At 43.1% G+C, this 25,746-nt stretch overlaps 1 protein-coding gene across 1 annotated transcript; it reads left to right on the top strand.

The window, feature by feature from the left end:
* The first annotated feature begins 5,016 nt into the window (after positions 1-5,016).
* Positions 5,017-25,082, top strand: si:ch211-117c9.5 (sodium- and chloride-dependent creatine transporter 1). The gene is made up of 14 exons (XM_035382950.1): positions 5,017-5,567; positions 8,570-8,803; positions 11,035-11,166; positions 11,422-11,761; positions 12,050-12,182; positions 14,379-14,513; positions 16,322-16,425; positions 18,429-18,553; positions 19,069-19,181; positions 22,029-22,169; positions 22,399-22,501; positions 23,120-23,220; positions 24,034-24,204; positions 24,713-25,082. Exons 1-14 carry the CDS (start codon positions 5,537-5,539, stop codon positions 24,842-24,844), a joined length of 1,995 nt encoding a protein of 664 aa, XP_035238841.1. The 5' UTR covers positions 5,017-5,536; the 3' UTR covers positions 24,845-25,082.
* Positions 25,083-25,746: the final 664 nt, after the last annotated feature.

Below are 25,746 nucleotides of genomic sequence, written 5' to 3'. Positions count from 1 at the left end.
AGAGTAAATGGCAGTATCGCATACCATAGTTGATTTTGCACTGGAAATTATCTAGCCTCACTTGAGACATATAACTTGGCGGTACTACGCTCCATATATCAAGATTTACTTGAGTCCGAAAAGCAATTACAAGACCCGGCCTAGCATATTTAAGTTTGACTCGTGTTGTAAACTTAAATATGCTGGGCGATGGAAACGGGCTCCATAAAAATATCACTTTAGTGTTGTTAAATAAAAACGCAGAAGAAAAGATGTTCGTAATGCCACTAGTAAAAAGATCATGTTGACGTTCCGGTGAATACGGACTGCTGCGGAATGCTCGATGTAGCCTTTCTACAGTAGGTGGAGTACTGCGCGGTGTTACGTTTTTGCAACTAACCGATTAACGTCGCAGCCGAGACACGACCCCGTTGTATAGCCAAGTATGCGCGTTGTAATCGTGTTGAAATGCACGTATTTATGCAAGATATTTTGTAAAAATGACAAATGTGACGTAGGTCTAATGCTGACACGATTACATTATAAGTTTTAAATGCGAGAAACGGCCTACATGTTTTGTCCTGTATATCATTGCAAATAGGCTCTTTTGACAGTGGCTGTGTTGGAGGCACTGTATGTTTGGTCACAGCTTGGCAGTGTTGGAGGCACTGTATGTTTGGTCACAGCTTGGCAAAGCAACTCGATTTCAATTTAATTGGAAAATTGCGCTGAATTATACCCGAGTAATCGTTAGGGAAGCATAGCTATTATGATATGAGTTGTTACGGATAGGCATTTTATGAACCTTAGGCTACATTTTGGGTTTACCCTGGCCGTAGCCTAATTTTTGAAAGTTATTATACATGCATACGTTTTATCTAATTTTGTCAATATAAAGACACTTAATTTAGGCCTTTTCAGTATATCACATTTCAGTGCAATTACATTCTATTTTGTGAAGGCAGAATATGCTTAGATTTGATCTGCGATGCTTTGATTGGGTGTAGCATATGTATCAAATGTCCATGATTACACGACCCTAACTGGTGTTGTAGCCTCTTCGATTTGGGCCTGCTCCAATTTATGAAGCAATAATGAATGGTGAAAAAGAATAAACACTTTCTAGCTGAAGTGGTGCACCCTCACTGAAATGGAAAGAAATCGACTCGCTGTATAAACGACGCGGATAGTCTTTACGTTCTAATTCAGACCAAAGAGTGGAGGTTTTGCGTGACGTTCACGAGATTCCAGACCGATGTCTATAGTGACACATTCTGGGTTAGCAAAACGACCTCCTTTTTATTGGTTGTATAAAATTATCCGACCAACAGCCTATAATTTATTTCAGAACACCGGTCGTTCGCTAGCTGAAGAAAGGAATGGAAGAAAATTCAGTGAGGCTGGCTATTCAAATAGGCAAAGACTATATGAACAACAGAACCCAATTATTGTATTAACTGAAAACAGCAGATAGTAGCCTAACATAAAATAAACTGGAAAGCCAGTTAGCTAGCTGTATCGCCTATACATTTTCCGTCCCCTTGACAATCACTCACGAAGCCCATTAAAATATATTCATTTAGATCTAATCTTCCATTCATCACCTACATACTTTCGAAGTGGTTCATGATCATTGTAGGCTACTGTATCAACATTTACTGTATTCAGGATTTAATGTAGCAAGACAATTCTCGTTGCCATGTGTGTGTTGCTCTGTGTTACCAACACAGCATTGATTGTTATTTGATTGTAGCTAGCCTGGCCAGTTTCATATGTAAGCCCTAAGAGGCCATGAAATATTATTATTTTGGGTTCCGCTATCTCGAGATCACGACTTATCTCGTGATCACGAGATAACAAAAGTTGTTTTCTCGTGATCACGACTTATTAATCTCGTGATCATGAGATAAATTTGTTGGTCATCTTATCATTTACTTATGCAGGCAAGTGACTGCCATGTAGAAGTACACCATTAGAACGAATATGTAATAAGTTTTTTTTTTATGTAACCCTCAATTGATTTTTAAAAATCTGGAACGGTTGTTAAAGTTATGCTTTTTAAATTGGTAAGTCTAACATCTGTTGGTAAAAAACACATAGGCCTAAGTTAAAATCGTCATCATGCCAGATTTTAAAGTAATAATCTCGAAGATTTTCATTAAAATAAATGTCTTTTAAGTCACTATCTATCGCTGCATTTGGGTAACACAATGGTGATTGAGCCTATTTTTATATTAATTTATACTATTATTATGATCATAATTCATGGTTAAAAAACTTGGTGTCTGTGGCGACATTCCCGGGAAAAAAAATCACAAGCGGCGCACAGTTAGTGACGCGTTTTTCATCACCCATCAGTGGTTGGTCCGCCAGAGAGGGTAGGCCGAACTAAGGCAACATGCTCGCTCTTCAACTCACTTGTGTGTGAGCGGCGTACTGTTTTTTCTGGTATCTGCATGCGTTACAATAACAGAGAAGGGGGGGGGGGGGGGGGGGGAGTTATGGAACCCTAAAAAGTTTTTGTGTAACATGAGAGATCATATTATTTGTTGATGTAGATTTCGTATTACAATTAATGACAATGTAACTTTACTAAATTACATAGCTATTTGCTATGCTTCGGGGTCCAAGTTGAACGAACTATGCTGTTGTTCCCTGCACTTGGACCGGTACTTCTCTCTAGGGTTTTCGTCATACTTGTTCCTGGCTATGGTTATACACTTTGCTGTACGTCGCTCTGGGTAAGAGCGTCTGCTAAATGCCTGTAATGTAATGATCTAGATTTGGCCAAAGATAAGATTTAATTGGATTATTGTCGTTGTCCCAATATACATGACTCGGAAAGAATCAATATTGACCGAGGTGTGTCTGACTAAGGCTTCTTATAAATCCTGCTTCCTCCAATTTTGTCGCAAGTTTTTTGAATAGTTCGCCATTCCGTATTTTTCTTCCATCCGTGTATTTTAGGATATTTAACTCCTTTAGTTGCGATAGCGCAATCGGACAGCACTAACCCATAAAAATGTACTTTGAATGGTACTTGCTCAATCGAAAAGTAAATGTGAAAAACATTCGATTACAGTCAGGGGCACAGAAATCTTCTGTCACACCCTCAATAAACGGCAAAAGTCCCAGTAGAAGATTGAATTAAATCTTTTAAAGTTATATATTCTGAAACGTTATCGATTCCGCTTGGCCACTGAGCGTGTTCCTATGTAAATTACGAACATGGGCAGAACGCATGTTTTGGCTCCGCCCCTGGTTATAAACACAGTATCGAGAAACAAATAGTGCAATAATTACATTTATGGTGAAGTATGCATATGGCTGATTGCAAAATAAGACACTATAAAATAGAACCAAGTAGTTCTGAAAAGTTTACATAGGAGTCCTGACGTAGGCATGACATGGCATTATCTCCCTATAGGCTTCGGTTATTCAGCGTTGCATAAAATGGAAACATTGTGTCTGTAGATGGAAATGTATGGAAATGTGTGGATAGCAGAAGCTAGATTTTTAAAAAAGAAGTATGTAGCTGCAATAAATATTAAATGTTCTAAAGTGAAGTGCCAATTTGTATAGATTTGGAAGCGGGAGTAAAACTGGTTAGTTGACATGGAAACTTTAAAGACGGAGTAGATAACTGTTGCATAACTGTTGCAGATCAAGATATTTCTTGTGTTCAAAATTAATCTAGAAATTAATCTTGGCAACCAGTGAAGGCATTATCAAATGGCCATGTGTATTTATTTTGCAGTTCAGTTGCCATATCGATAGTTCTAGTTAATTTTAAGAGCCCTAATTCATTTAGGGCTCTTCCGAGTTAATTTAGATTCACGTGGGAATCGTAATCTCGTTCAATGAACGCATCTCTCAACACGTGCACTGAGTTTGCAAGTGAAATCGGTCACTTTGGCAATCATTTTTACTCCCCTGCTTTCAGTTATTTCGAAGCATTTGCGTGAGCCAGGAAAGCGCATCTTCACTTGAAAATAATTTGATATGAATTAATTCTCTAAAACTAAAGATACATTAATAGATATTTCTACACGGATAAATATTTCGAGAATGCGAGGACAAAGCTGCCTCCCATTGTTTCAAAGCATGTGCGTGAGCTCAGGTAAGCACATCTTCACGTGAAAAATAATTTGATATTAATTAATTAATGATTCTTGCATCGTAAAAGGAATCGCTTAGACAATACAAACTGTGTCTATAATTAAATAGTCTACCGACAGATTAAACGCGATAGTATACGCGAAACCTAAAATGTTGAATAGAAGGCAACATGTCTAATACTAATTGCTTGGATGCTGGATCATTTGACTTAATGTGCTGATAATGGGTAGATTCACAGCTGCTTGGGAAGACATGTTAGACTATCACTTTATATTGTGCAGTTGTTGGAGACATGACCTGGATTCATTCAGTTTTCCATGACATTTTTTATCTATACTTTCAGCGGAGGACATCAATATTTGGTCATTACTGTATAACGTTTTTGTTTCAAAATGATCCACAAAAAGGAGGGTATTGTCTCTGCACTCTGTAACATTTTTATGTGTGTTTAAAAATGTATTTCTACCCAAAACGGGGTATCATGTAATTAAAGCCCATTAATTCCCCATCATTAACCAATTTGGGCCGACATAACTGCGGACAAAACTAGATGGGCCCCAGTTAGGTAGCCCAGGTAGGCCCCAACTGTCAGCTCACGTGTAACCCATGTGGGCCCACACATGGACATATTGACTGGGAACTGTTATTTCGTGATCACGAGATAACGGAACCCAAAATAATAATATTGCATGGCCTCTTAGGGCTTCCGTAATACTGTATACCCTAAATGTTATATATTAACTAAGAAGCTTACACGCGAGACTGAATCTGAACATTTCAACGCTACCTAATTTATGTGGGTTGGTGCAGGAGAAAGCCTATGTGCGTACGTGTATCATTGTACGGTAATAAAGTGAACGAGAGAAGTGATGCTGCAGTCAGTGCAGCGGAACGCGCAGAGATTAGCCAATTGCAGCGAGGGGGACAGAACGCGCGTGGGGGGGAGGCGCGGGGGAGCAACTGATGACTGATCCGCGAAGCCAAGAGCTCACATTCCCCGGTTCTTCTGGCAAAGCGACAGACCAGTCCACTCAACAGAACTACCAGGCTCTGGGACGTTTGAATAAACGAGAAAAACCGATCGCCACCTCTTGACTTACAGTTATTTTCCTTTAATTTTCATCCATGAGATTTTTCAGGCTTACCTTCAAGTGCTTCGTCGACTGCTTTTGAATCCCCTTCGTCCCCATCGTCTGTCTGCGACGCATTGTAAATATTAGCTAATAATATCTCTAGCTATACCTAGCCTAAAAGCTTAATATAGCTAAAGAATATTTTTAATAACAAAAAGACAAAAAATAAAACAAAAGAAAAAAGGAACTGGATGACTAAATATATCTAAATTGCTTGCTACAATTTTTTGAACGACAATTGCATATCATTTTATAAATTCCATTTAAAATATTGGGGCTAGCTATCAACCAGCTGTCCGGCCAGCATGTCACCAGAGGTGGAAGAGAACGTTCCAGGTAAGTTTTATTACAGCGACAAATTGTATTATTAGTATTATTATTGATTGATGGACTGATATATGTATTTGTCGTATTTCTCATATTTAGCTAGCTAGCTAGCAAACATAACGTTACCGTAAATAATTATTTCGCTATTTGTTAGCTAGCCATACGAAATAAAATACAAAGCAACGATGAGGTCCAACTGGTCGCCAGCGGTGCAGTGTCCACGCCAGGTAATAAACGTTACTTGGAGGCTGGCTAGTAAGTAGGCTATGTAGCCTAACGTACGCACAGAACTCAAGACTGGAGTTGGAGGTCTTGACATTGGTTAGCGTTAATAGCTAATGATTTCTCCAAGCAACGATGTATTTTGACGGACATCCACACCTGGTCAGAAAGCTAAATAACGTTAGCTAACTTAAGTACCCTAACTTAATCAAGCTTTTCAAATGTATGCTCGGATGTGTGACCCCTGACATACTGATAACACAACTGAAACGTTTACTAACGTTACATCGTATACAAATATATACATATGTATACAAATATCTTGCACAGTGTGCTCGCTGACTAATGAACTGTTACCAAGAAGCAGGATGGTACAAGCGAAGTCAAAGATGGAACACACGTAGACTAACGGCCGCACATTACCTTGCCAGATAGCTGTCTAGCTTTACCCGTCGTAAGATCCTCTAAATGCGGGGTGCTTTTAACTTTGAGGTAACTTCCACTGCCACTGGTTGTAAGTTAACTAACCGTTTACTTCATGTACAAGTCCTATATTTCATAGGCACGGGATACACATAATAGTAGCAACTTTTTTGTGGAATTTGCTCTCACGAAGCTAGCTACTTAAATTACTGTTGTCTCACTGACCAACCGGTTGAGAAGCTATACAGTTTAGGGGGGTCTTATCACCTTACAAGTAAGATAAATGTTCATCAGAGTTCTTCCATTTTGTAGTGTCTACTCTACAAATTATGACTGATAGTCGTAGATAGGCGGAAACTAATGCGCGCGCTCCCAGATGGATGTAAGTTGGCTGGGCACCTGTTCCCACAGTATCTGATACAAACTAGATGTTTTCTGTCAAAATGTAAAACACACTTTTTAATGCATTGTACGTCTGTATGCCTTCCAAACAATACATACCATTAATAAACTGCATATCCCGCGAAGGATTGACCCATCTTAAATGAACCACTGATGAAAATAATATCAACGAGGTTAACGGTTGGGCTATGCTAATTGTTAAGCCTACAATGTACGTACAAATCGGTGATACGTGAATAATACCGTACACTGTCTTTCCCAACTACAGACGGTTAGTAATAATCTCTCGCAGTAATAATGCGGCAATAATCTCTGTATACGACCTACTGAATAAATGCGATTTGGTTTATGCTAAAATCATTCATTTTTTAAGTTACGCTCTAGGGCCAATGGTCTCTCTCTCTCTCTCTCTCTCTCACTCACTCTTTCACACACACACTCTAGTTTGCTCTCCGACTGCTCTAATCTGGAAAGAACTGCTTTCCTTTCTTACATCCGGGTTGCTGTGCCTGACATTGATACTGGAGAGCAATTATGATTTGCGTGACGTATGTGTGTGTGTAGTTCAGAGAGAGAAAGAGAGACACAATGTGTGTGTTCGTTTTAGATTTAGAGTTAGAGTTTTGAAATAGTCAAAGAAGGAAGGGAATTGATTTTAATCCAAGGCAAATATTGAGATCGGTGGAAGAGACAGATGCACAGGCAGAAGGAAGTAATCTGTGGAGTGTGTGTCTGCGTGCACAGAAAGGAGTCAGTCAGACACGTGCCCTGGGGGTGGGCCACAGGGGCTTGAATTCTGCCTCTTTTGCACATATCACTCAATACACTAGGCTGAGTATAAGTGTAAGCCATTTTTCTCACCGATATGAAACTACTGTTTAGTGCACACGTCTTTCATGATTACTACTATTGTCTTTAAAGAAATATTTGGCATATTACTGTTTCCATTATTTCTGTGCTTTTCATTTTATACAGAGGTGTTAACATGCGGTCCAGCATTAAACCACAGTAACAACACCTTGTTTATGGAGTTATTTCAGCAATGGCAACAACATTATTGATTCAGAGCAGTTTGTACCATTTCAGTCCTGGTAGTACAGCTGTGACAGATGGTTTCTACTGAGTGATCTGACCTGTTTGTAGCAAGACCTCGCGAAACCTGAGGTTCGTGGGATTGGAGCACAGGTTCAACATTGAACCCTTGAGACATTCTTTACCTCAGACTTTTGACTAAATAATGCAGTATATTTATGAGTTACGGAATGTGTGCCATCGCGCAATTGTACACAGTAATTTACCCTTGAAGAGGTATCTTTATGCAGATAAATAATGTTCTGAGGGCAAATTCAGGGCTGTCTTGCAGAGAATGTTCTGGTTCAAGAGTGCAACAAACAGGTGTATTTTACCATGACTCATTTGATTTGAGCTTGAAGCACCTATTCCCAGGGTATGAAAATGGCGTCAAAGGAGTTTACAAATAAAGAGAAATGATAACAGTGAACTTGACTGATTCCTTAATGTTTTAATTCAATTAAATGACCATTAAGCAATTGCAAGAAGTTACCAGTGTCTGGTACATTCATGAGAACGGTGAAAACTATAGCATTCTGTAGATGTGCAGAAGAACCATTATCACAAAACAGCTGGATTAAAATCAGACAGAAGTGCTTTGCCGATAATTAGTACTTGTAATGCACTCCATTGCAGGTCTCTTGTGTTATTTATTGGTGGCTTTTATGCTGTGCTCTGAGTGGGACAGAGCTCTTCCTCTATGCCCTGGATTGACGATGATAGCAAGAGCAAATTTTTACAAGCCAGTGAAAGAACAGGAAACATTTAATGGAAGGTGAATGATGTAGCTTGGTCATCAGTTAATTTGAAGGGGGGTTTTGGTAGTGTGGGCTCACATGATGGAAATTGTATTTAAATCTCCTCTGCCTTTCTCTTGTTTTCTTTTTCTGTAGGGGATAGGGGACTGTCCCAGGGGGAGACTGGGGTCCCATTAGAAGAGGAGGGTGGGGTCGTGCGCCCCCTGGTGGCTGTGCCTGGGGTCGGCGGGACTGCTGGGGAAGATGGCCCGGTTGTGGAGCGAGAGACCTGGGCCAGGCAAATGGACTTCATTATGTCCTGTGTGGGATTTGCTGTGGGCCTTGGTAACGTGTGGAGGTTTCCATATCTCTGCTACAAAAACGGTGGAGGTGAGGCCTGAAGCCATGCAGGACAGACTGCAGACGTACATATGCAGCAGCACATGTGCCATTTAGGCCTGATAGACGCTGCTCCTCAAATAACGAAGCACTGTAATATATGTAAAGTTAGAGCAGCGGGAAGATAAGGGAAATGGGATATGCTGGAGAACAAATGTTAAAACTGTGTGTGTGAGAGAGAGAGAGAGAGAGAGAGAGAGAGAATGAGAGAGAGAGAGAGAGAGAGAGAGAGAGAGGGGAGATATGAGGACAAAGGAGTGGTGCGTGGCTCTGTGCACGTAGCCAAACCCCTGGCACATGGTGTCACATAACCGAGGGCACGGTTTACATCTGCAGTCCTTCCCCTTGATAAAGCTGCTCATAAACATAGCCACTCTGTCTCCCTGGAGCACTCACAGCCTTTCTCCTACTTATCCCTTACCTCCCACTGAAGGGCGTTCCTTTCTCCTACTCCCGCCTCACCTCGCACGAAAGAAAGTTCCACTATCGCTTTCGCTTAGCGCTGTCCCTCTTTTACTCCCTCTCTCAGTCCCTCCCGCCTTTTTCTCACTTCCTGTGATGTTTGTTCATTTTGAAGTGCGTATTGCGTTTGTCCCTTTATCTTGTGAATCGATGCCAGTGATGCCCACCGGCTGTGACTAAGTGTGTCATATCCTCACTGGAACAATGGCTTGCTTCAGTTTTTTTCTTTTGTCTGGATCAGTCTGTCAGACCCCGCCTTCCCCCTCTGCTCCACCAACCGGTGCACAAAGGTGCATTCTCCCAACTGTAGGCGCTGCGGAGATACAATATGGACACGGACTGTAACACAATGAGCAGTCTGTGCCTGTTTGTCCTCCCAGTGTTCTTTGCCATGCCCTTGACCAAACCACGTGGCAGAAGTGTACTGCAGTTTTGATCAGATTGATCTCTCAACCCTTGGCTTCTCTAAATCATGGCTTGTTGTGTGACGCAAAAATGCAGTTCCCCTGTTATAAAGAAAGCCTATTCTAATTCTGTAATTTAGCCCGGCTTTTCATTTTAAGTCACTTTGTCAGAAACTGAAGCACGTTGTTTGATTAGTAGAACACAAGTATTTAAAAGCTCAAGTAAACAGGAAAAAAACTTTTAAAAGATCTAAAAAATGGAAATAGTTTATGTAAATTGAGGTCACTGCTTCTGCACTTTGCTTGAGTTGGCTCCTCATTGTCAAAATATCTTATTTAACCACATATCTTACTTTATATGTTTTTCCCCTCCCTCCCTCCCTCCCTCTCTTTCTCTCTCTCACTCTCCCCTTCTGATATTCTTCCTTATAAGGCCACAGTGAGCTGTCATCCACAGTGAGCATGTGAGCTAAAGAGTGTAGCGCATGGATGTTTGTAGCGGATTCGTCCCTCCTCTTTCTTCCTTTCCTCCCAGTTTTCCATCATGGTTTCTTCTCCATATAGAGCGCGTCAAATCCCTTCTCTTTTTTGAGCTGAGCGTTCAGCCTGCCTCCTCCCTCTCCATCCCTCTCTGTGTGGCTCTCTCTCATGTGACTTGATTCATCTCTCTGCCTCTGCCTCTGCCTCCCCCTGCAAATACACGGTGTTGGTATCTTCCCTGGGTTTTTATGTAAGGTAAACCAATGCCGCACGATTGGGGGGGTTGGTCATTTTATAAGTTCAAAGGTCCTTTCTTATCATGGTATGATTGAATACCAAGGAAGCTGTGGATAAATAAGTGCTTACTCTAAGCATTTGAATTCTGTACATGATTGGAAACCAAATCCTGTGGTTTATCGCCCTTCAATTCAAATGGCCCTATATGGTTTTAATTACCAGGATGACATTTGCATTGCCACTGCCTTTTAGGCATATCATTTGTGTATGGGGGAAGTGTGCCAGCTGTTCCAACCTGCTGAATGAATGCAAGTGCGTCCTGACAAAAAATTTTGGGCAAGTGTTTTTGAGAGGAAATGCAGGTGTATGAGTGATGTTTTAGGATAAAGTACAGCTCTGACTTCTTGTAGATAACCCCTGCTTACTTTGAAGGTCACTGATTTGTTTTTTGTACACAAGTGCAGTAGCAGTGAAACAATGTTTTATTTTTTTCCATTCTGTTACTTGTCTCCTTTATCTGTGACCTTGTCCATTTGTTTCTGAGAAGACAAGTCTCCCCCATGCTCTTTCCTCTCTCTCTCTCCCACAAACACACACACACATACACACACACATGTGCATGTTGTTGATGTGTTGCAGGCGTGTTTCTGATCCCCTACATGCTGATTGTGTTCATTGGGGGGATTCCGGTGTTCTTCCTGGAGATTGCACTGGGACAGTTCATGAAGCAAGGCGGCGTCTCTGCCTGGAACATCGCCCCACTTTTCAAAGGTGAAGCCCTTGGAGCTCAGCACAGTTTGGAGCATTATTCATGTGTTTATGAACGTCCTCAGTTAGGTCTCTTTTGCTTTAGTGCGTCTGTAACTCTCCTTTAATAATAAACTGTTATTTGTCAAATCCTTGTACTCGTGTCCATTTTGTCTCTATCAGTCTTACCCCATTTGTGCTCCATAGTCACGTAATTAATGTCACTCCATGTATCTGTCTGTCGATCCTTTTCTCTGATGTCCGTTCTCTTTCTGTCAGGTTTGGGGTTGGCGTCCATGGTGATTGTGTTCTTCTGTAACACCTATTACATCATGATCCTGGTGTGGGGGCTGTACTTCCTGCTCCACTCCTTCTCCGCGCCCCTGCCCTGGGCCACCTGCGGGAACCCGTGGAACACCCCAAACTGCACGCAGGACTTCCGCAGAGCCTGCACCAATCGCAGCGCCCTCCTAGCCCTCCCCTCGGACCCCACCTCCCCGCTGCACAACCTCTCCTCCCACTCCCTCCCGTCCCCCATCAACCTCTCCTCCATCCTCCCTCTCAACTCCAGCTGCACCGATATGGAGGGCCTGCGATCTCCTGTCATCGAGTTTTGGGAGTGAGTGTCACCGCTTTTTTATAAGACCGACTTTAGCCTTGTTTCAGTTGACAGCACAACCGTGTGTCATCCTGTTTCAGCTTCGATCCTTCAGATTTAATCCCGTATTTGCACCATTCACATTTTGTAGCCCGTTCAAAGAGCGTTAAGTGTAGCAGAGTGGCTGCCGGCTTCTGAAGTGTGTCCTCTCTGTCACCCTTCCTGCTCTACTCAGATTAGCGTCTGTTCACCTGTCTTCCTGCCTGCGTGCTAGCTCGTACTGACCATGTCCGTGTCTCTCATTCTCAGACGGAAGGTGCTGCGGTTGTCGGGAGGGTTGGACGAGGCCGGGGAGGTCAGCGGTCACATGGTTATGTGTCTGTTGGTCACCTGGGTCATCGTCTACTTCTGCATATGGAAGGGGGTTAAGTCTACTGGCAAGGTGAACACAGCAGTGTGTGTGTGTCTGTGTGTGTGTGTGTGTTCATGGGGGGGGGGTGAGACTGCCATCATGGATGTGTGCTGTTTAATTTGTGGACTTGTGGCAGTCATACATGGTGGGTGATGCAGGGGAAAGTAAGACCTTTGCATCTTGCTGAATGTCCATTTATGTACTTTTTCTGTAACCGTTTTATTCTTCGGATTTCAATCTATGGGATCAGCAGCTTGGCCACCATCTGTCCTTTAACCTCTGAGCTAAAAGCTTTTACACTCAGTTCAGGCTGTCTAGACACAAACACTCAGGCATAAAAATATAACAAACTCAGTCAATAGCAGGGATGGGATCTGAAGATTTCCCCATTTCTGTTCACCTTGTTCCAACTCAGTTCTTGTTTAATGAGAGCCAATGGAAGACCCAAAGCTTGAGTCAGCTGTTGTTCTGGGTGTTAGTCAGCCCCTGGTTGAAAGACATCTCTGAAACCTGGAGTGGATCTGTAGGGTCTTCAGGAGTGGCTAACGCTGCTCTAGAGTTTGACATTGGGCTGGAAGCGGAGGGAAATGAAAGTAAGCATCATTAGCGTTTATTTGTTGACACAGACAGCCTAGTGCGTAAGCAGGGTGAAGGGCAGTGTGCCGGCTGATTCCCGCTCCCTAAGGCCGGGCCGCGCCGGGGCGGCGCAGGTGCGTCATAACCAGGCTGCCGCGTGCCGCTCTGCAGAGGAGGCAGAAACGGGTTAGGGCTGCAGGATCTCATCCCAGATTTGGCTCGGTAATGAATTTTCATGACCACCCCCCGTAGGACTCCCCTCCCCACCCACCTGCGCCGCCCTGGTCACCCAGCTCAGACCAGCTTTGGCCCTGCGCCTCTGCGCTTCCCAGCATGACCACAGCACCAGAGGGCTGCTGAGAACAAGGGGCTCCATTCAGCTTTTCGCCCATAAGCCGATTAACTGCTTTTTTCCCTCAGAGAACTGAAGTTTTTTCTCATGAGATCAAGAAATAAAGGTTTAAAGGTTTTAGACGGAAATATTTCCATAACCCTCCCACCAGTCCCCGATGTGTTGGTTTGTGTGAGCTTACCGTAAGCTGAATCCTGAACTGCGTGTTGACTGCTGCAGTTACGTAATACTTCGCTTGTTTGTTAGGACTCTGAGCCCGTTTCTGAACACCTTTTCCATGAGTAATACCAATAAGTAAATGTATTTGTTTTTGCTTTTGATGCTGAGCATAATGTTAACAGTAGAATGGCCATAGTTTTGCACTACATCTACCTGTATTGGCTAAATGCAAGCATGTTGAACAGTTCAGTTGCTCCATTTAATTTTTACTGAAAAGAATACAGTTCATTTTATGGGATATATTTGAAGGCAACAACTTTGCATGTAAATTAACTAAGCAACATTTAAAAAATGGAATTATAGTGTGTTATTTCGCATGTGTACAATAGTTCAGTTTATAACATCATAAAAACACGTTAATTCTGAGAACAGCATAATAAAATCCCTGTAGATAAGTGACTCCATTTCATCAAAGTGTCACAGCATTGCCATTTCTTCTTGTGCATCCATTGGCTTTCATGCCATGGTGTAGGTCTTGGCGAAATGAACTTTATACAGTTCACTTGCGCAGTTGTGCCTACAGTACCATGGCGTTTTATGAGTCAGTCCAAATTTCAGATTTTATCTCTCATAATTAGCAGGCAGTTTATTATAGATCGTCATCAAAAGGACTTTTTTAATAGTTTCGATGCATTCCATGCCCTAAAGACTGTTCCAATGGTTAGGTGAGATCAATTATATTTGTTATTTTATTTTTTGTTATTTTATTTGTCTTTTTTTTTTTTCTTTTTTCTTTTTGACTGAATTTTTGAAGTCACGCATGTTGGAGATATCACAAATGGGGAAGTGCATAGTTTTAATGAGGGGAGTTATAGTATATTTGATACCCCAACTGCCAGAAGACGTGCTGTAGCCGTTCTAGTGTTAAGGATATCACGCACATCATGGTATGTGTCTATAAATCATATTAAACTCTGCCAGCATTAGCACTCACATACTTGACCCACACTTGCTATTAGCAGTATTCACTCAGCCTTTAATGTACTCCCTGCGTAGTGTCTGTGTTGTGTGGGTTCAGCCTGTGCATTACATGGGCAGTGTGTTCTGTAGCTGTAGCTGTGCCTGCCTGCCCTCCCCAGGTGGTGTATTTCACTGCGCTCTTCCCCTACCTGGTGTTGGTGGTGCTGCTGGCCCATGGAGTCACCCTGCCTGGTGCTCTGGACGGGATTGTGTACTACCTGAAGCCCGACTGGTCCAAGCTTGGAGAGGCCCAGGTCAGAGTGCTGTGTGTGCGTGTGTGATGAAATGCTTTTCTGTAAAGTTTTCCGAGTTATGCTTTAGAGAAAGTTGTAATGGGATTTAATAACTGAAAACACAAGATTTTACATCAATCTGCAGATTATCTAACCATTTTGCAAAAAACTCACAATACTTTGTTTCTCTTCTCCGCTCTGGATTATGGCAAATTGCATAGCAAATTGCTTTGTTATCATTCACTCAGGGAAGCCTACACTTCCATGTGTTGTTTGTGAGAAGAACATATAATTATGGGCTCCAAGCACTTAGCTTAGCTGCAGTTATCGTCTGCTCTTTGTAGAAGAATGTGTCTTAGGGCCATATTTACTGAGGATTTGTGGTGCTTTTATAGACACTAACGAGACGTAGCGTTTTTACATATTTACTAAAGTGCTGCACCGGAGATATGCGCTGATAAAACTGGATAAATTTGGCATCCCTGAAATTTGCATGTTTGGGTGAATGCATTTGTATTCCATGACGATCTCACGGTAGACCGCAAAAATATGGGAAGAGAGAATGGAAATTTATGCATATGCCCTGCTACAGGTGATTTTACCTGGCTGGAGGCCCTTGCGGCAAAGGTAATTGCGTCTGCTTTTTAACCTCTGGGAAAAGCGGGTGTTAACTTCTTTCTGTCACAAGATCAGGACTCTCCCTTGTTAGAGTAGGGGAGAGTCCCATAAATGTAACAGTTTTCATATTTTGCATATATTCACATTTATTCAGAAAATATTGAGCCTAGCACTATGAAATTTTACTCCAAACAGCTTTGACATGTCAGTAGTCATTAGCCGTTTCAATTACATTCATAACTTATTTGAGTCAGATACAGTTAAAACCAAGCTATGCAGTCCGATGTTACATTCATACCGCCTAGTTCGTATAATTGTTTTAGAGGTGCGGAATAATTGTAACAGTAAATGTAAATGCCCTATACTGTGCATACGCAGGTGTTTTTTGGCACATACAAATGTTAATCAAGGAAACACTTTTCCATTGGTAATGTGCGACCAGCCACATCCTCAGATTATGAAGCACAGGGCTTTATTCATTAAAAACTCCTGTAAAAGACAGTTTTTGGCTCATCTAGCATCCAATTCCAGCTAGAATATATGCTAGAAAACCATACTATCTTTTCAAGGATGGCTAACTTTTTAAAATGGTTACTTTTTACATAGCCAGTTTTAGTAAATACCCTGCTAAATTTGAAACCCATTTTTTTTCGGCACTGATGCTAATTTGCTTCGTAAATATGGCCCTTAGTTTAGGTGGAGTTGGAAATGACTATTTCCATTTGAACAGCTTGCTAGCCTCATGCTAACAGCATGGATATGTCATCAATGGCATTTGTAGATTTCTGGGGACTCAGGACAGACTGAAAGCTCTCAGAATTTTACTGAATTTAATTAAAAAATAAATTCCTTTAATGCATCCGGTGAGATGGACATTCATTGATGGTACACAAGGGAAAGTGGAAATAAATAGCTTATTATAAAGGTGCTGTAAGAAAGGTGTAATTGTGATTTGTGTCATGCATATATTTTTACTTAAACCTACTGAAGTTGGTATATATAGGTCTTCCTGTGCTATTTTAGACAGGCTTAGCAGTGGCCCACCCCTCATTTCTTCTTGTGCTTGCCGTACTTTATGGTGGCTTTCCAGAGTAGTGCAGCACGTACATCAGTGTTTTGTGTGCTTCATCGTGAAGTGAAAAGCTTGAGGCGCAGTGTGAAGGTTGGATGTGACCCTGTGTGTCAGACGTGTCTTTCCCCCGATCTCGCAGGTGTGGATTGACGCAGGAACGCAGATCTTTTTCTCCTACGCTATCGGCCTGGGTGCGCTGACCGCACTGGGAAGTTACAACCGCTTCCACAACAACTGCTACCAGTGAGTCCCCCGCATGTGCACAGTGCCCAAAGCAATGATGCGCTCAACTAGGTGCACAGGCAAGGTGAACTGTGTTGTTCCATTATGTCTGCAGCCTAATTTAACTTTTGTCTAATTTCAGCGAAAATTCCTTTTGTGTCCTTAATTTAAGATTTTCATTTTCTCAGTTATTTAGGTTCTTAGTTATTATTGTCATCACTGGTCTTGGCCATGTGCTTCTTTGTGCTTCACACATCACAGGCGGAATCCCTTTTTCTCCAAAGCTAGTTTGTTCAGTTTTTAGTTCTGCTTTGGGCTGTGCGGAAAAAGCCTTCAAACAGCCATTATTTGCATGCCTCAAATAAAGGCATTTTCCATTCTCTGACACAGTCATTCATGCATGGATTGGCCTGTAACCTGACTTTTGTTCTCACTAATATTGTTTTCTACGTCACAAAGTGAGAGCAAGGTCACACTCACTGGCTCCAGGTTGCTTTTCAGTGTTTGGTCTCTAACTCATCCAGTATTGTGTTCTGATTAAACTTTAAAATTTTTCCCATTGATTTTCAAATTGATTGTCAAACTGTGGAGTCACAGATGCTTGTGTGAACATTGATTGTGCATTCAAAGTGTATGAATTTCTGCTGGTTTGCCTCACTACTGGTTTGTACTGGTAGTCAGGTTACACTGTCAAGGTCAAAGAGGATTTTGATGTTTTTTCCTGGTATCTAACATTTTATGTTCAAACTGTATAAAATTCAAGGTTATGGTGTCGAAGGTCAAGGTCAGACAGCCACCTAATAGGCAGTTCCTAGCTTGGTTCTTGTACTTGTATAATGAAACTGCATATGTTGTCTTATTTTTCTCTGTATTGCAGTGCTTGTATAATTATATATTATTTTATTTATACAATGCTCCAAGTTCCAGTTTTTTTAAAATGCTAGTGTTGGCCTATTCACCTAAAATGGCTGAATTGAACAGTTTCAGTTTGGCTAGACATTTCTGTACACAGTATGTTGTGTTCGGTTTCCCTCAGTCCACATCATCAGCTGCACAGTTCTCTGAATGCATGTCTTCAGAAGTTTATCATCCAGTTCTGTTGCTTTTATTTCTCTCTGTGGTTTGACTGAGTTCTTCTTCATCGTGGTCGAGTCGGCGGAAACACAGGCGCTTCATACACTTGGAGCTAGTCCCAGTCCCCCGTTGCCTCAGTCCCTGTTTAACGAGTGGTCCCATTATAAATCCAGTCTGTTTGTCGCAATGCAATTTTGGACATCTAGTTAAGGGTTTTATGAGGAAAGTGGTGTTTAGAAAGCAGAAAATGCGGCTTTGGGTCAAAACATTTGCTGAATTGTGTGTGGACTGTATGTGGCTTGTTGACTACATCTTACCACACTGACGGCAAGATCAGAAATCAGCAGATTCAGTAGTAAAACGGACAACATGCACATCTGGTTGTCAAATAGGCGATTAACAATACCAGTGGCACTGTGCATTATCTACCCTATTGGAGCTCTTCCCATTCCAGTGTCTGGGGCAACCTACGCCTCTGTTCATCATAGATATAGACCTGCTAGATCACTGGATTTGCTGAGTAAGAGGAACAGACAAAGTGGATGTGAAGCTTGGGGTTGGATACTTAAGATGAAAACGTAATTATTGCAGATGGATGCAACTTTACTTCAGTAGTTCTGTGGCTGTTTCTGTTTGCGAACGTCCGGTCTCTGTTACCTGTGCAGGGGTCCCCACCCGCTGGCTTGTGAGACATGGGGCTCCTGAGCCCCTGTCGTGTGGCTCGCAGCAACCTTGGGAAAAGTAATATATAAATAAAATATTTAAAATAGGAAATATAAGGGACCTATTCACAGTGTAAAATGGTAATATGGACACTCGTTGTGACATGAAAAGGAAAAATGGTTGAGCTGTATTGACTGGGTATTGTAACTGAGGTTAAACTACTGGTGGTATAAAATTCAAACATAAGTTTGTTAAATCTCTCTCTTTCTCTCTCTCTCTCTCTGCAGGGATGCCTTTGTCCTTGCCCTGATCAACAGTGGGACCAGTTTCTTTGCCGGCTTTGTGGTGTTCTCTGTGCTGGGCTTCATGGCGGCTGAACAGGGGGTGGACATCAGCAAGGTTGCAGAGAGCGGTGAGGCCGGGAGCAAAGGGCGGGCAGCACAAAGACACACACCTTCTCTGTTCCTTCTGCTCTCTTACCATTTCATTTCTCCTTTCATTTCACTCCTTCATCCAGTACAGTGGTCTCCTTGTTGTCCCACCCACCCAACGTGAAACCGAACCGCTGCTTTATTACCTTAGTATGTCCACAGCTCCCGAGCGTGTGGCATGCAAGCAGACAGATTAGCGCCAGGCTGCGTGTGTTCTGCCTGCCGCGCTCTCTTTTCTGGAAGCGGCGCGTTTGTTGGCGGGCTCAGATTGGCGCTCCCCCCGCCTGCCCCGGCCCGTCGTTTAATTCAGTGCCACTGCGTGCCGTGGAGCGCTGCGGTTATGCCACCCCGGACTCTCTCATTCAGCGCCGAGCGTTTACCGCTCAGCCAACGCTGCCAAAGCCCAGCGCAGGCCGCTAATGTCTGTGAGGTAAATAATGTATAAGGGGTACTTTCTGAAGCAGGCGTGTGTTCTCCTCCTCCTCCTCCTCCACAGGCCCCGGCTTGGCTTTCATCGCCTACCCGAAAGCGGTGACCCTCATGCCCCTGGCGCCGCTGTGGGCGGCCCTCTTCTTCTTCATGCTGCTCGTGCTGGGACTGGACAGCCAGGTCTGAGAACATGGGCTTCAGCGATAAAGCCACTCCGCTCCAGTCTCATGTCTGCAGTAGGCCTTAGATCAGAGCCGGCCAGCCCTGTCCCTGGAGATCTGCCGTTTGCACTCCAGGCCTAGCGTAGCTTTTCGCGCCTCACTGAGCTGCTGTGCCAAATTAGGGATGAAATTGAGATCTTGAGGGTAGATCTCCAGTAACACAGACCTGCCAACCTGCACGCATTTTGTGTACCAACCACTCAATTCTTGGTCAAAATACGCAGGTACGAAATGCCAGCTGAAACTACACACACAAAAAAAATTTAATTACGGAAAACAATCAATTAATACAAAACAATACCGTACATTTATTCGGGGTGTATCCTAATGAGATAAATTTGTGTATATACAGTCCCCTCCAAAAGTATTGGAACAGCAAGGCCAATTCCTTTGTTTTTGCAATACATTCAATACATTTGGGGTTGAGAAAAAAAGATGAACATGAGACAAGAGTTCAGAATATCAGCTTTTATTTCCTAGTATTTACACCTAGATGTGTTAAAGTACTTAGAACATAGCACCTTTTGGTATCAGACCACCCAATTTTTAGGTGAGCAAAAGTATTGGAACAGAGAGTATTTAAGTAAATGAACGTAAATAACACTTAATATTTGGTAGCATATCCCTTGCTTGCAATAACTGCATCAAGCCTGCGACCCATTGACATCACCAAACTGTTGCATTCTTCTTTTGTGATGCTTTTCCAGGCTTTTACTGCAGCCTCTTTCAGTTGATGTTTGTTTTGGGGGGTTCTTCCTTTCAATCTCCTCTTCAGGAGGTGAAATGCATGCTCAATTGGGTTAAGGTCTGGTGATTGACTTGGCCAGTCTAAAACCTTCCACTTTTTCTCACCAATTAAGTCCCTTGTTGTGTTGGCAGTGTGTTTTGGGTCATTGTCTTGCTGCAAGATGAAGTTCCTCCCAATTAGTTTGGACGCATTTCTCCGTAAGTTGGCAGACAGAATGTTTTTGTAGACTTCTGAATTCATCCTGCTGCTACCATCATGAGTTACATCATCAATAAAGATTAGTGGACATTCAGGACATTCCAAGTTGTTGTACAAGCTATCCCCAATGTTTGTGCAATGGCTCTGATCGATTTCCCCTCTTTTCTAAGCTTCACAATGGCTTGCTTTTCTCCCAAAGACAGTTCTCTGGTCTTCATGTTAGTTTATCTTTTATAACACAAATGCAGTCTTCAGAGGCAAAACCCAAGGCTAAAACCAAGAGTAGACATTCAGAACTATTTATTGTTTAACCAATCAATCTAACAGGACACATCTGGGCAACAAGAAACACCTGTCAGTCACATTCCAATAATTTTGCTGACCTAAAAATTGGGTTGTCTGATACAAAAGGTGATATGTTCTAAGTTGTTTAATAAATCTAGATAAAAATACCAGAAAATAAAAGCTGAAATTCGGATCTGTCATCTCATGTACATCTTTTGACCTCAAACTCAATTGTCTTCTGTGTATAGCAAAAACAAAGGAATTGACCTTGCTGTTCCAATACTTTTGGAGGGGACTGTAGTTAGCCGTAGTAGTAGCTCGCATACGATTTAGCCTCTTTATGAGACGTAATATTATTATTTTACGTATTATATATGTATGCTTTGGCAATAATTACATTTGTATTTCATGCCAACAAAGCAACTTAAATTGAAATTGAGAGCAGCAGACCTACTAAAAAGAAGTGAGTCCATGGGGGGGTTCGAGAAGTTCCTCGCAAAATATCAGGAGCAATGGCCGTGCCTCCGCCCCTCAAAAACTTCGTACCATGCATTTTGCACATTGTGCAATTATGATTTTGACATTAGCCACCAAGGAGCTTCAGGTAATAATTTAGCTAAACCTCTAGTTACAAAAGCTTACATTCCTAGATAATTTGTCAATTGAATACTTTTTTTCATTTGGCCTATATGATGTGTGCCTATATAAGCTGATTTAATTATTAAATAAAAATGGAAATCGTGAACAGAAACTTGGTTTTATTCAATTGACAGTGTTTAACATCGCAACATAAGTTTTTATTTATTTATTTGTTTTTATTTTTTTAAGTTTAAGTTTCTGTAAATACTTGAAAATGAAAACATATGTTACAATATACAAAACAAATTATTTCCATTTTTATTAAGTAATTGAATGCAATTCACTTATGGTTATCAGTTTGTATAAGCACACATCATATAATGAAATATTAATCATGAAAAAATTGTTTTAAGCAGGTGTACTCAAACTTTTGACTTGCAAATATATGATAATATAGCCCAGTGCAGTGCAAGTTATATTTCAGAATCTGGTCAAATTGTACAGTTTTGCCTGATCACTTTAACAGTCAAAACTAGAATTATGAATAAAGGCTTGTGTGTGCGTTCAAAGTGAAGTGGTGCGAAAGCATGTGAGCTAAGCCTTACACTGACAAAATATGTTCCTGTTATAAGGTTGGCAGGTCTGGTAATAGGCTTGGCCAGTTTTCTGCCTCAAATGCAAACTATATGGCAGTAAATGATGGGTACAGCCGGTTTTTACAGTGCTGTTAATTAGCCGCATTACAACGTGGTAGCATGTCCTTAACGGTGATGACTCACAACAGTAGCTGTACATCTGTGGACCCGCAGCGCTCTCTGTAACTCTGATGCAGTTGTGACGCTGACTGCTTTTGCTGTTGCCGCAGTCTGAAACCCAGTGTTTGACCGATGGCCTTGTGTTGTATCTAGTCCGGTGTAGTGGAGTCATGTTTCAGATGCAGATTACATGTATCCAGTCATCTCCTCATATCTCTCTCTCTCTGTCTCTCTGCTTCAGTTCGTGGGGGTTGAAGGATTTATCACAGGAATTATGGACATGCTTCCCCCTAATGCGCTGGCATGCTCTTTTCGCCGAGAGGTTGTCGTGGCGATCTGCTGCATCACTTGCTTCTTTATCGACCTCTCCATGGTAACAGAGGTAGGGTTCAGAAATGACGAGGCTTCTGTCTGAATTTGTTTGAAATGCCACATTCTACATCGAACAACACGCTTTGACGGCATGCTTTGTTTAAATGTGGTGTCAGAGTAAGCATTACATTACATTACATTATAGATTCTTAGCAGACGCTCTTATCCAGAGCGACTTACAACAAGTGCGTGAGACTTCTAAATAAAGATTTCCTCTCTTTCTCCCTGTGTTTGTGCAGGGGGGCATGTATGTGTTCCAGCTGTTTGACTACTACTCTGCCAGTGGGATGACTCTGCTCTGGCAGGCTTTCTGGGAGTGCGTGGTGGTGGCTTGGGTCTATGGTAAGAGTCTCGACTGTGGATACAATGAGTTTCTCATGCAGCAGGGTCTCAAGTACAAGGATATGCCAAGGTCAAATGTGCGTGTGTGTGTGTGTGTTTTGGCTGTTTGTATCCGTGTGTGTGTGTGTGTGTGTGTGTGTGTGTGTGTGTGTGTTTTGGCTGTTTGTATCCGTGTGTGTGTGTGTGTGTGTGTGTGTGTGTGTGTGTTGCCTGGCGTGTTCCATTGTGTGTATGTGAGAGTTTAGTTTCCACAGTTGTTTGACTCACAGCAGAACTTCCCTGAGAATGGCACCTGAATGAAGTGCTGTGGCAGATTAGTCATTCCTGAGTCAGTCTGGGGGTGTATGAGTGTGTTACTCGTTATGGAAACTGATAATTCATTGTTAATTCTGACCTCTTTTTCCTTTTCCATCTCTTTGTTCCTCCATCTGTTTTCTTCCTATCTCACTGTCTTGTTCTCCCTCTCTGCATTTCCCCCCCTCTCCCCCCCCTCTCTCTCTGTCTCTCTCTCTGTCTCTGTGTGTCTCTCTCTCCCCCCCCCCCCCCCTCTCTGTCTCTCTCTCTGTCTCTCTGTGTCTCTCTCTCCCCCCTCTCTCTCTCTCCGGCGTGTTTCTCCAGGAGCGGACCGCTTCATGGATGACGTGGCGCGGATGATAGGTTACCGCCCACTCCCCTACATGAAGTGGTGCTGGTCCTACGTCACGCCCTTAGTGTGTGTGGTGAGTCTGAAGGCTGCACTGACCTTCGCATTTCTGCAGGAAACCATGTTAAGACTGGAGCTGCTGAGCATTCATTGGTGCCAGAGGTCACTGTCTAGCAGGAGTGGCCTAACACTGCACAGACCACAGCACCACGGAACTGAGCACCACAGACCACAGTACTACATACCACAGCACCACACGCCACAGCACTACAGACCACAGTACTACAGACCAGAGCACCACAGAACATAACACGTCAGACCACAGTACTACCGACCACAGCACCACAGACTACAGCACCATGGGTCACAGCACTACAGACCACAGCACCACAGACCAGAGCATGTACACCTGTTAATGGGTTCTGCCCCCAAACTTCGACCCTGAATCAATTCCAGCTTTTTCCACGTAGTGAGTTGCTTTAAGTTCAGGAGCAATTATATTGATCCTGGCCTGGGTCAGTTGTTTGTTTGCAGGGTGCATATGGGGAAATTGCCTGTAAGTGCATAATGGAAAGTGTGTGGTGCGTTGGGCATTGAGAGCTCCAGGGTAGACTTGGGGACGCAGGGCAGGAAAAGCAGCAGAGTGGGAAAACTGTGCCACCTGCTGGATGTTACAGTGACTCATCAGATACTTCCCTGCTCCGGCTGAAGCAATAGAGACAACAAGGAGCATGAGTGAGATGTGAGATAAGAAGCATGTGAGCGAGTGCATTACATTTAGTGGTGTTTGATAGTGTTTCTGTGTGTGTGTGTGTGTGTGTGAGCGTGCATATGTGCGTGTTTGTACGTGAGCGTGTTTAACACTGTGGTTGACTGCGTGTGTTGGCAGGGTGTCTTCCTTTTCCACGTGGTGAACTACAGGCCTCTGACCTATAACTCCAGCTATGTGTACCCCTGGTGGGGGGAGGCCTTGGGCTGGGGGCTGGCTCTCTCCTCCATGCTGTGCATCCCCATCAGCGTCTTCTACAAACTGCTGCGCTGCAAGGGCTCCCTCAGAGAGGTGTGTGTGAATCAGAGAGTGAGAGAGTGTGTGTGTGTGTGTGTGTGTGTGTGTGAGAGAGAGTGCTGTGTGTGTGTGTGTGTGCGTGTGTGTGTATGAGGGAGAGTGCTCTGTGTGTGAGTGCTGTGTATGTGTGAATGAGAGAGCTGTGTGAGAGAGTGTACTGTATGTGTGTGTGTGAGAGAGACAGTGCTGTGTGTGTGTGTGTGTGTGTGTGTATATGAGGGAGAGTGCTCTGTGTGTGAGAGTGATGTGTATGTGTGAATGAGAAAGCTGTGTGTGTGTGTGAGAGAGAGACAGAGTGTGCTGTGTCTGTGAGAGAGTGTGCCATGTGTGTGTCTGTGTGGTGTGTGTGAGTGCTATGTGTGGTGTGTGTGTGTGTGTGTTAGAGAGAGAGTGTACTGTGTGTGAGAGTGTGCTGTGTGTGGTGTGTGTGAGTGTGTGTGTGAGAGACAGTGTGTGCTGTGTGTGTTATCTGCTGCTGACTGGCCTGCCTGTCTCTGCACAGCGCTGGCAGCACCTCACCACCCCGGTGTGGGGGAGACACCACCTGGAGTACCTGGCACCAGAGTCAGAGGCCAAGCTCCTGCCCCCACCTGGGCTGAGCAAGACCACCCTGCTGTTCGAGAGTGTCATCTGACCTGCCTGTCAGAGCAGAGCCCCGCCCCCCTCCACCCTTTCTGTCTCTTCTTTAAGTCCACGCTCCTCTCTCTATATTTCAGTGTCTCTGATTTCCACTAAGAGACACATATGAACTTTTTTAACAGCAGTCACACACTCATACTCACACACACGCATACACACACACACAGACACACAAATACACACACTCTCGCAAACACACATACAGATACGCACACTCTCGCACAGACACACTCACACAAATACACACACTCTCGCAAACACACACACAGATACACACACTCTCACACAGACACGCACGCACACACACGCGCACACACACACACACACATTCACTCATCCTGAGCCCTTCAATACACCAAAGAAGTGGTTGGAGAAGAACACACACACAATCAGCGCAGGCTCACACCAGCATGTCTCTCGCCGTGTCCGCGTTCCCCCTCGTGCCGTGCCTCTGTGCTGCCGTGTGCCGTCTGTCTCGCTGTGGTACCGTGATGGTGTCGTGATGTAGAGTACAGTAGCGTTATCGTGCCCAGTCTCTCTCTCTCTGCTTTGTGTCTGCGTGTCTGTCGTCCCTGCCCTGCTCTGACTCTGCAGAGTTTGGCAGCTGTTCAGCAGCCTTTCAGTGTGAGAGGGGAGCAGCTCTGGTTTCATCATGAACTCTCCTTGCCCAGAAATTCTATCTGACAATCAGAAAGTGATTAATACTAACACTATTAATGAAAAAAATTACTGTAAAACTTACTGGAAATTTACTGTAATTTGACTGTGATTTGCAAAAGGGCTAGCATATACTCTTGATCGAGCCCCGGTTTTATTGAAATGACAAAACGTGCGTGAAACCAGAATGCCCCTGCTCTTAGTACACTGTTTCAGCATCTCTTAGGGAAATGAGCTTAA

The sequence above is a fragment of the Anguilla anguilla genome, chromosome 11 (assembly GCF_013347855.1).
Source record: "Anguilla anguilla isolate fAngAng1 chromosome 11, fAngAng1.pri, whole genome shotgun sequence".
NCBI lineage: Eukaryota > Metazoa > Chordata > Actinopteri > Anguilliformes > Anguillidae > Anguilla > Anguilla anguilla.
This window is presented reverse-complemented; position numbering and strand designations above follow the sequence as displayed.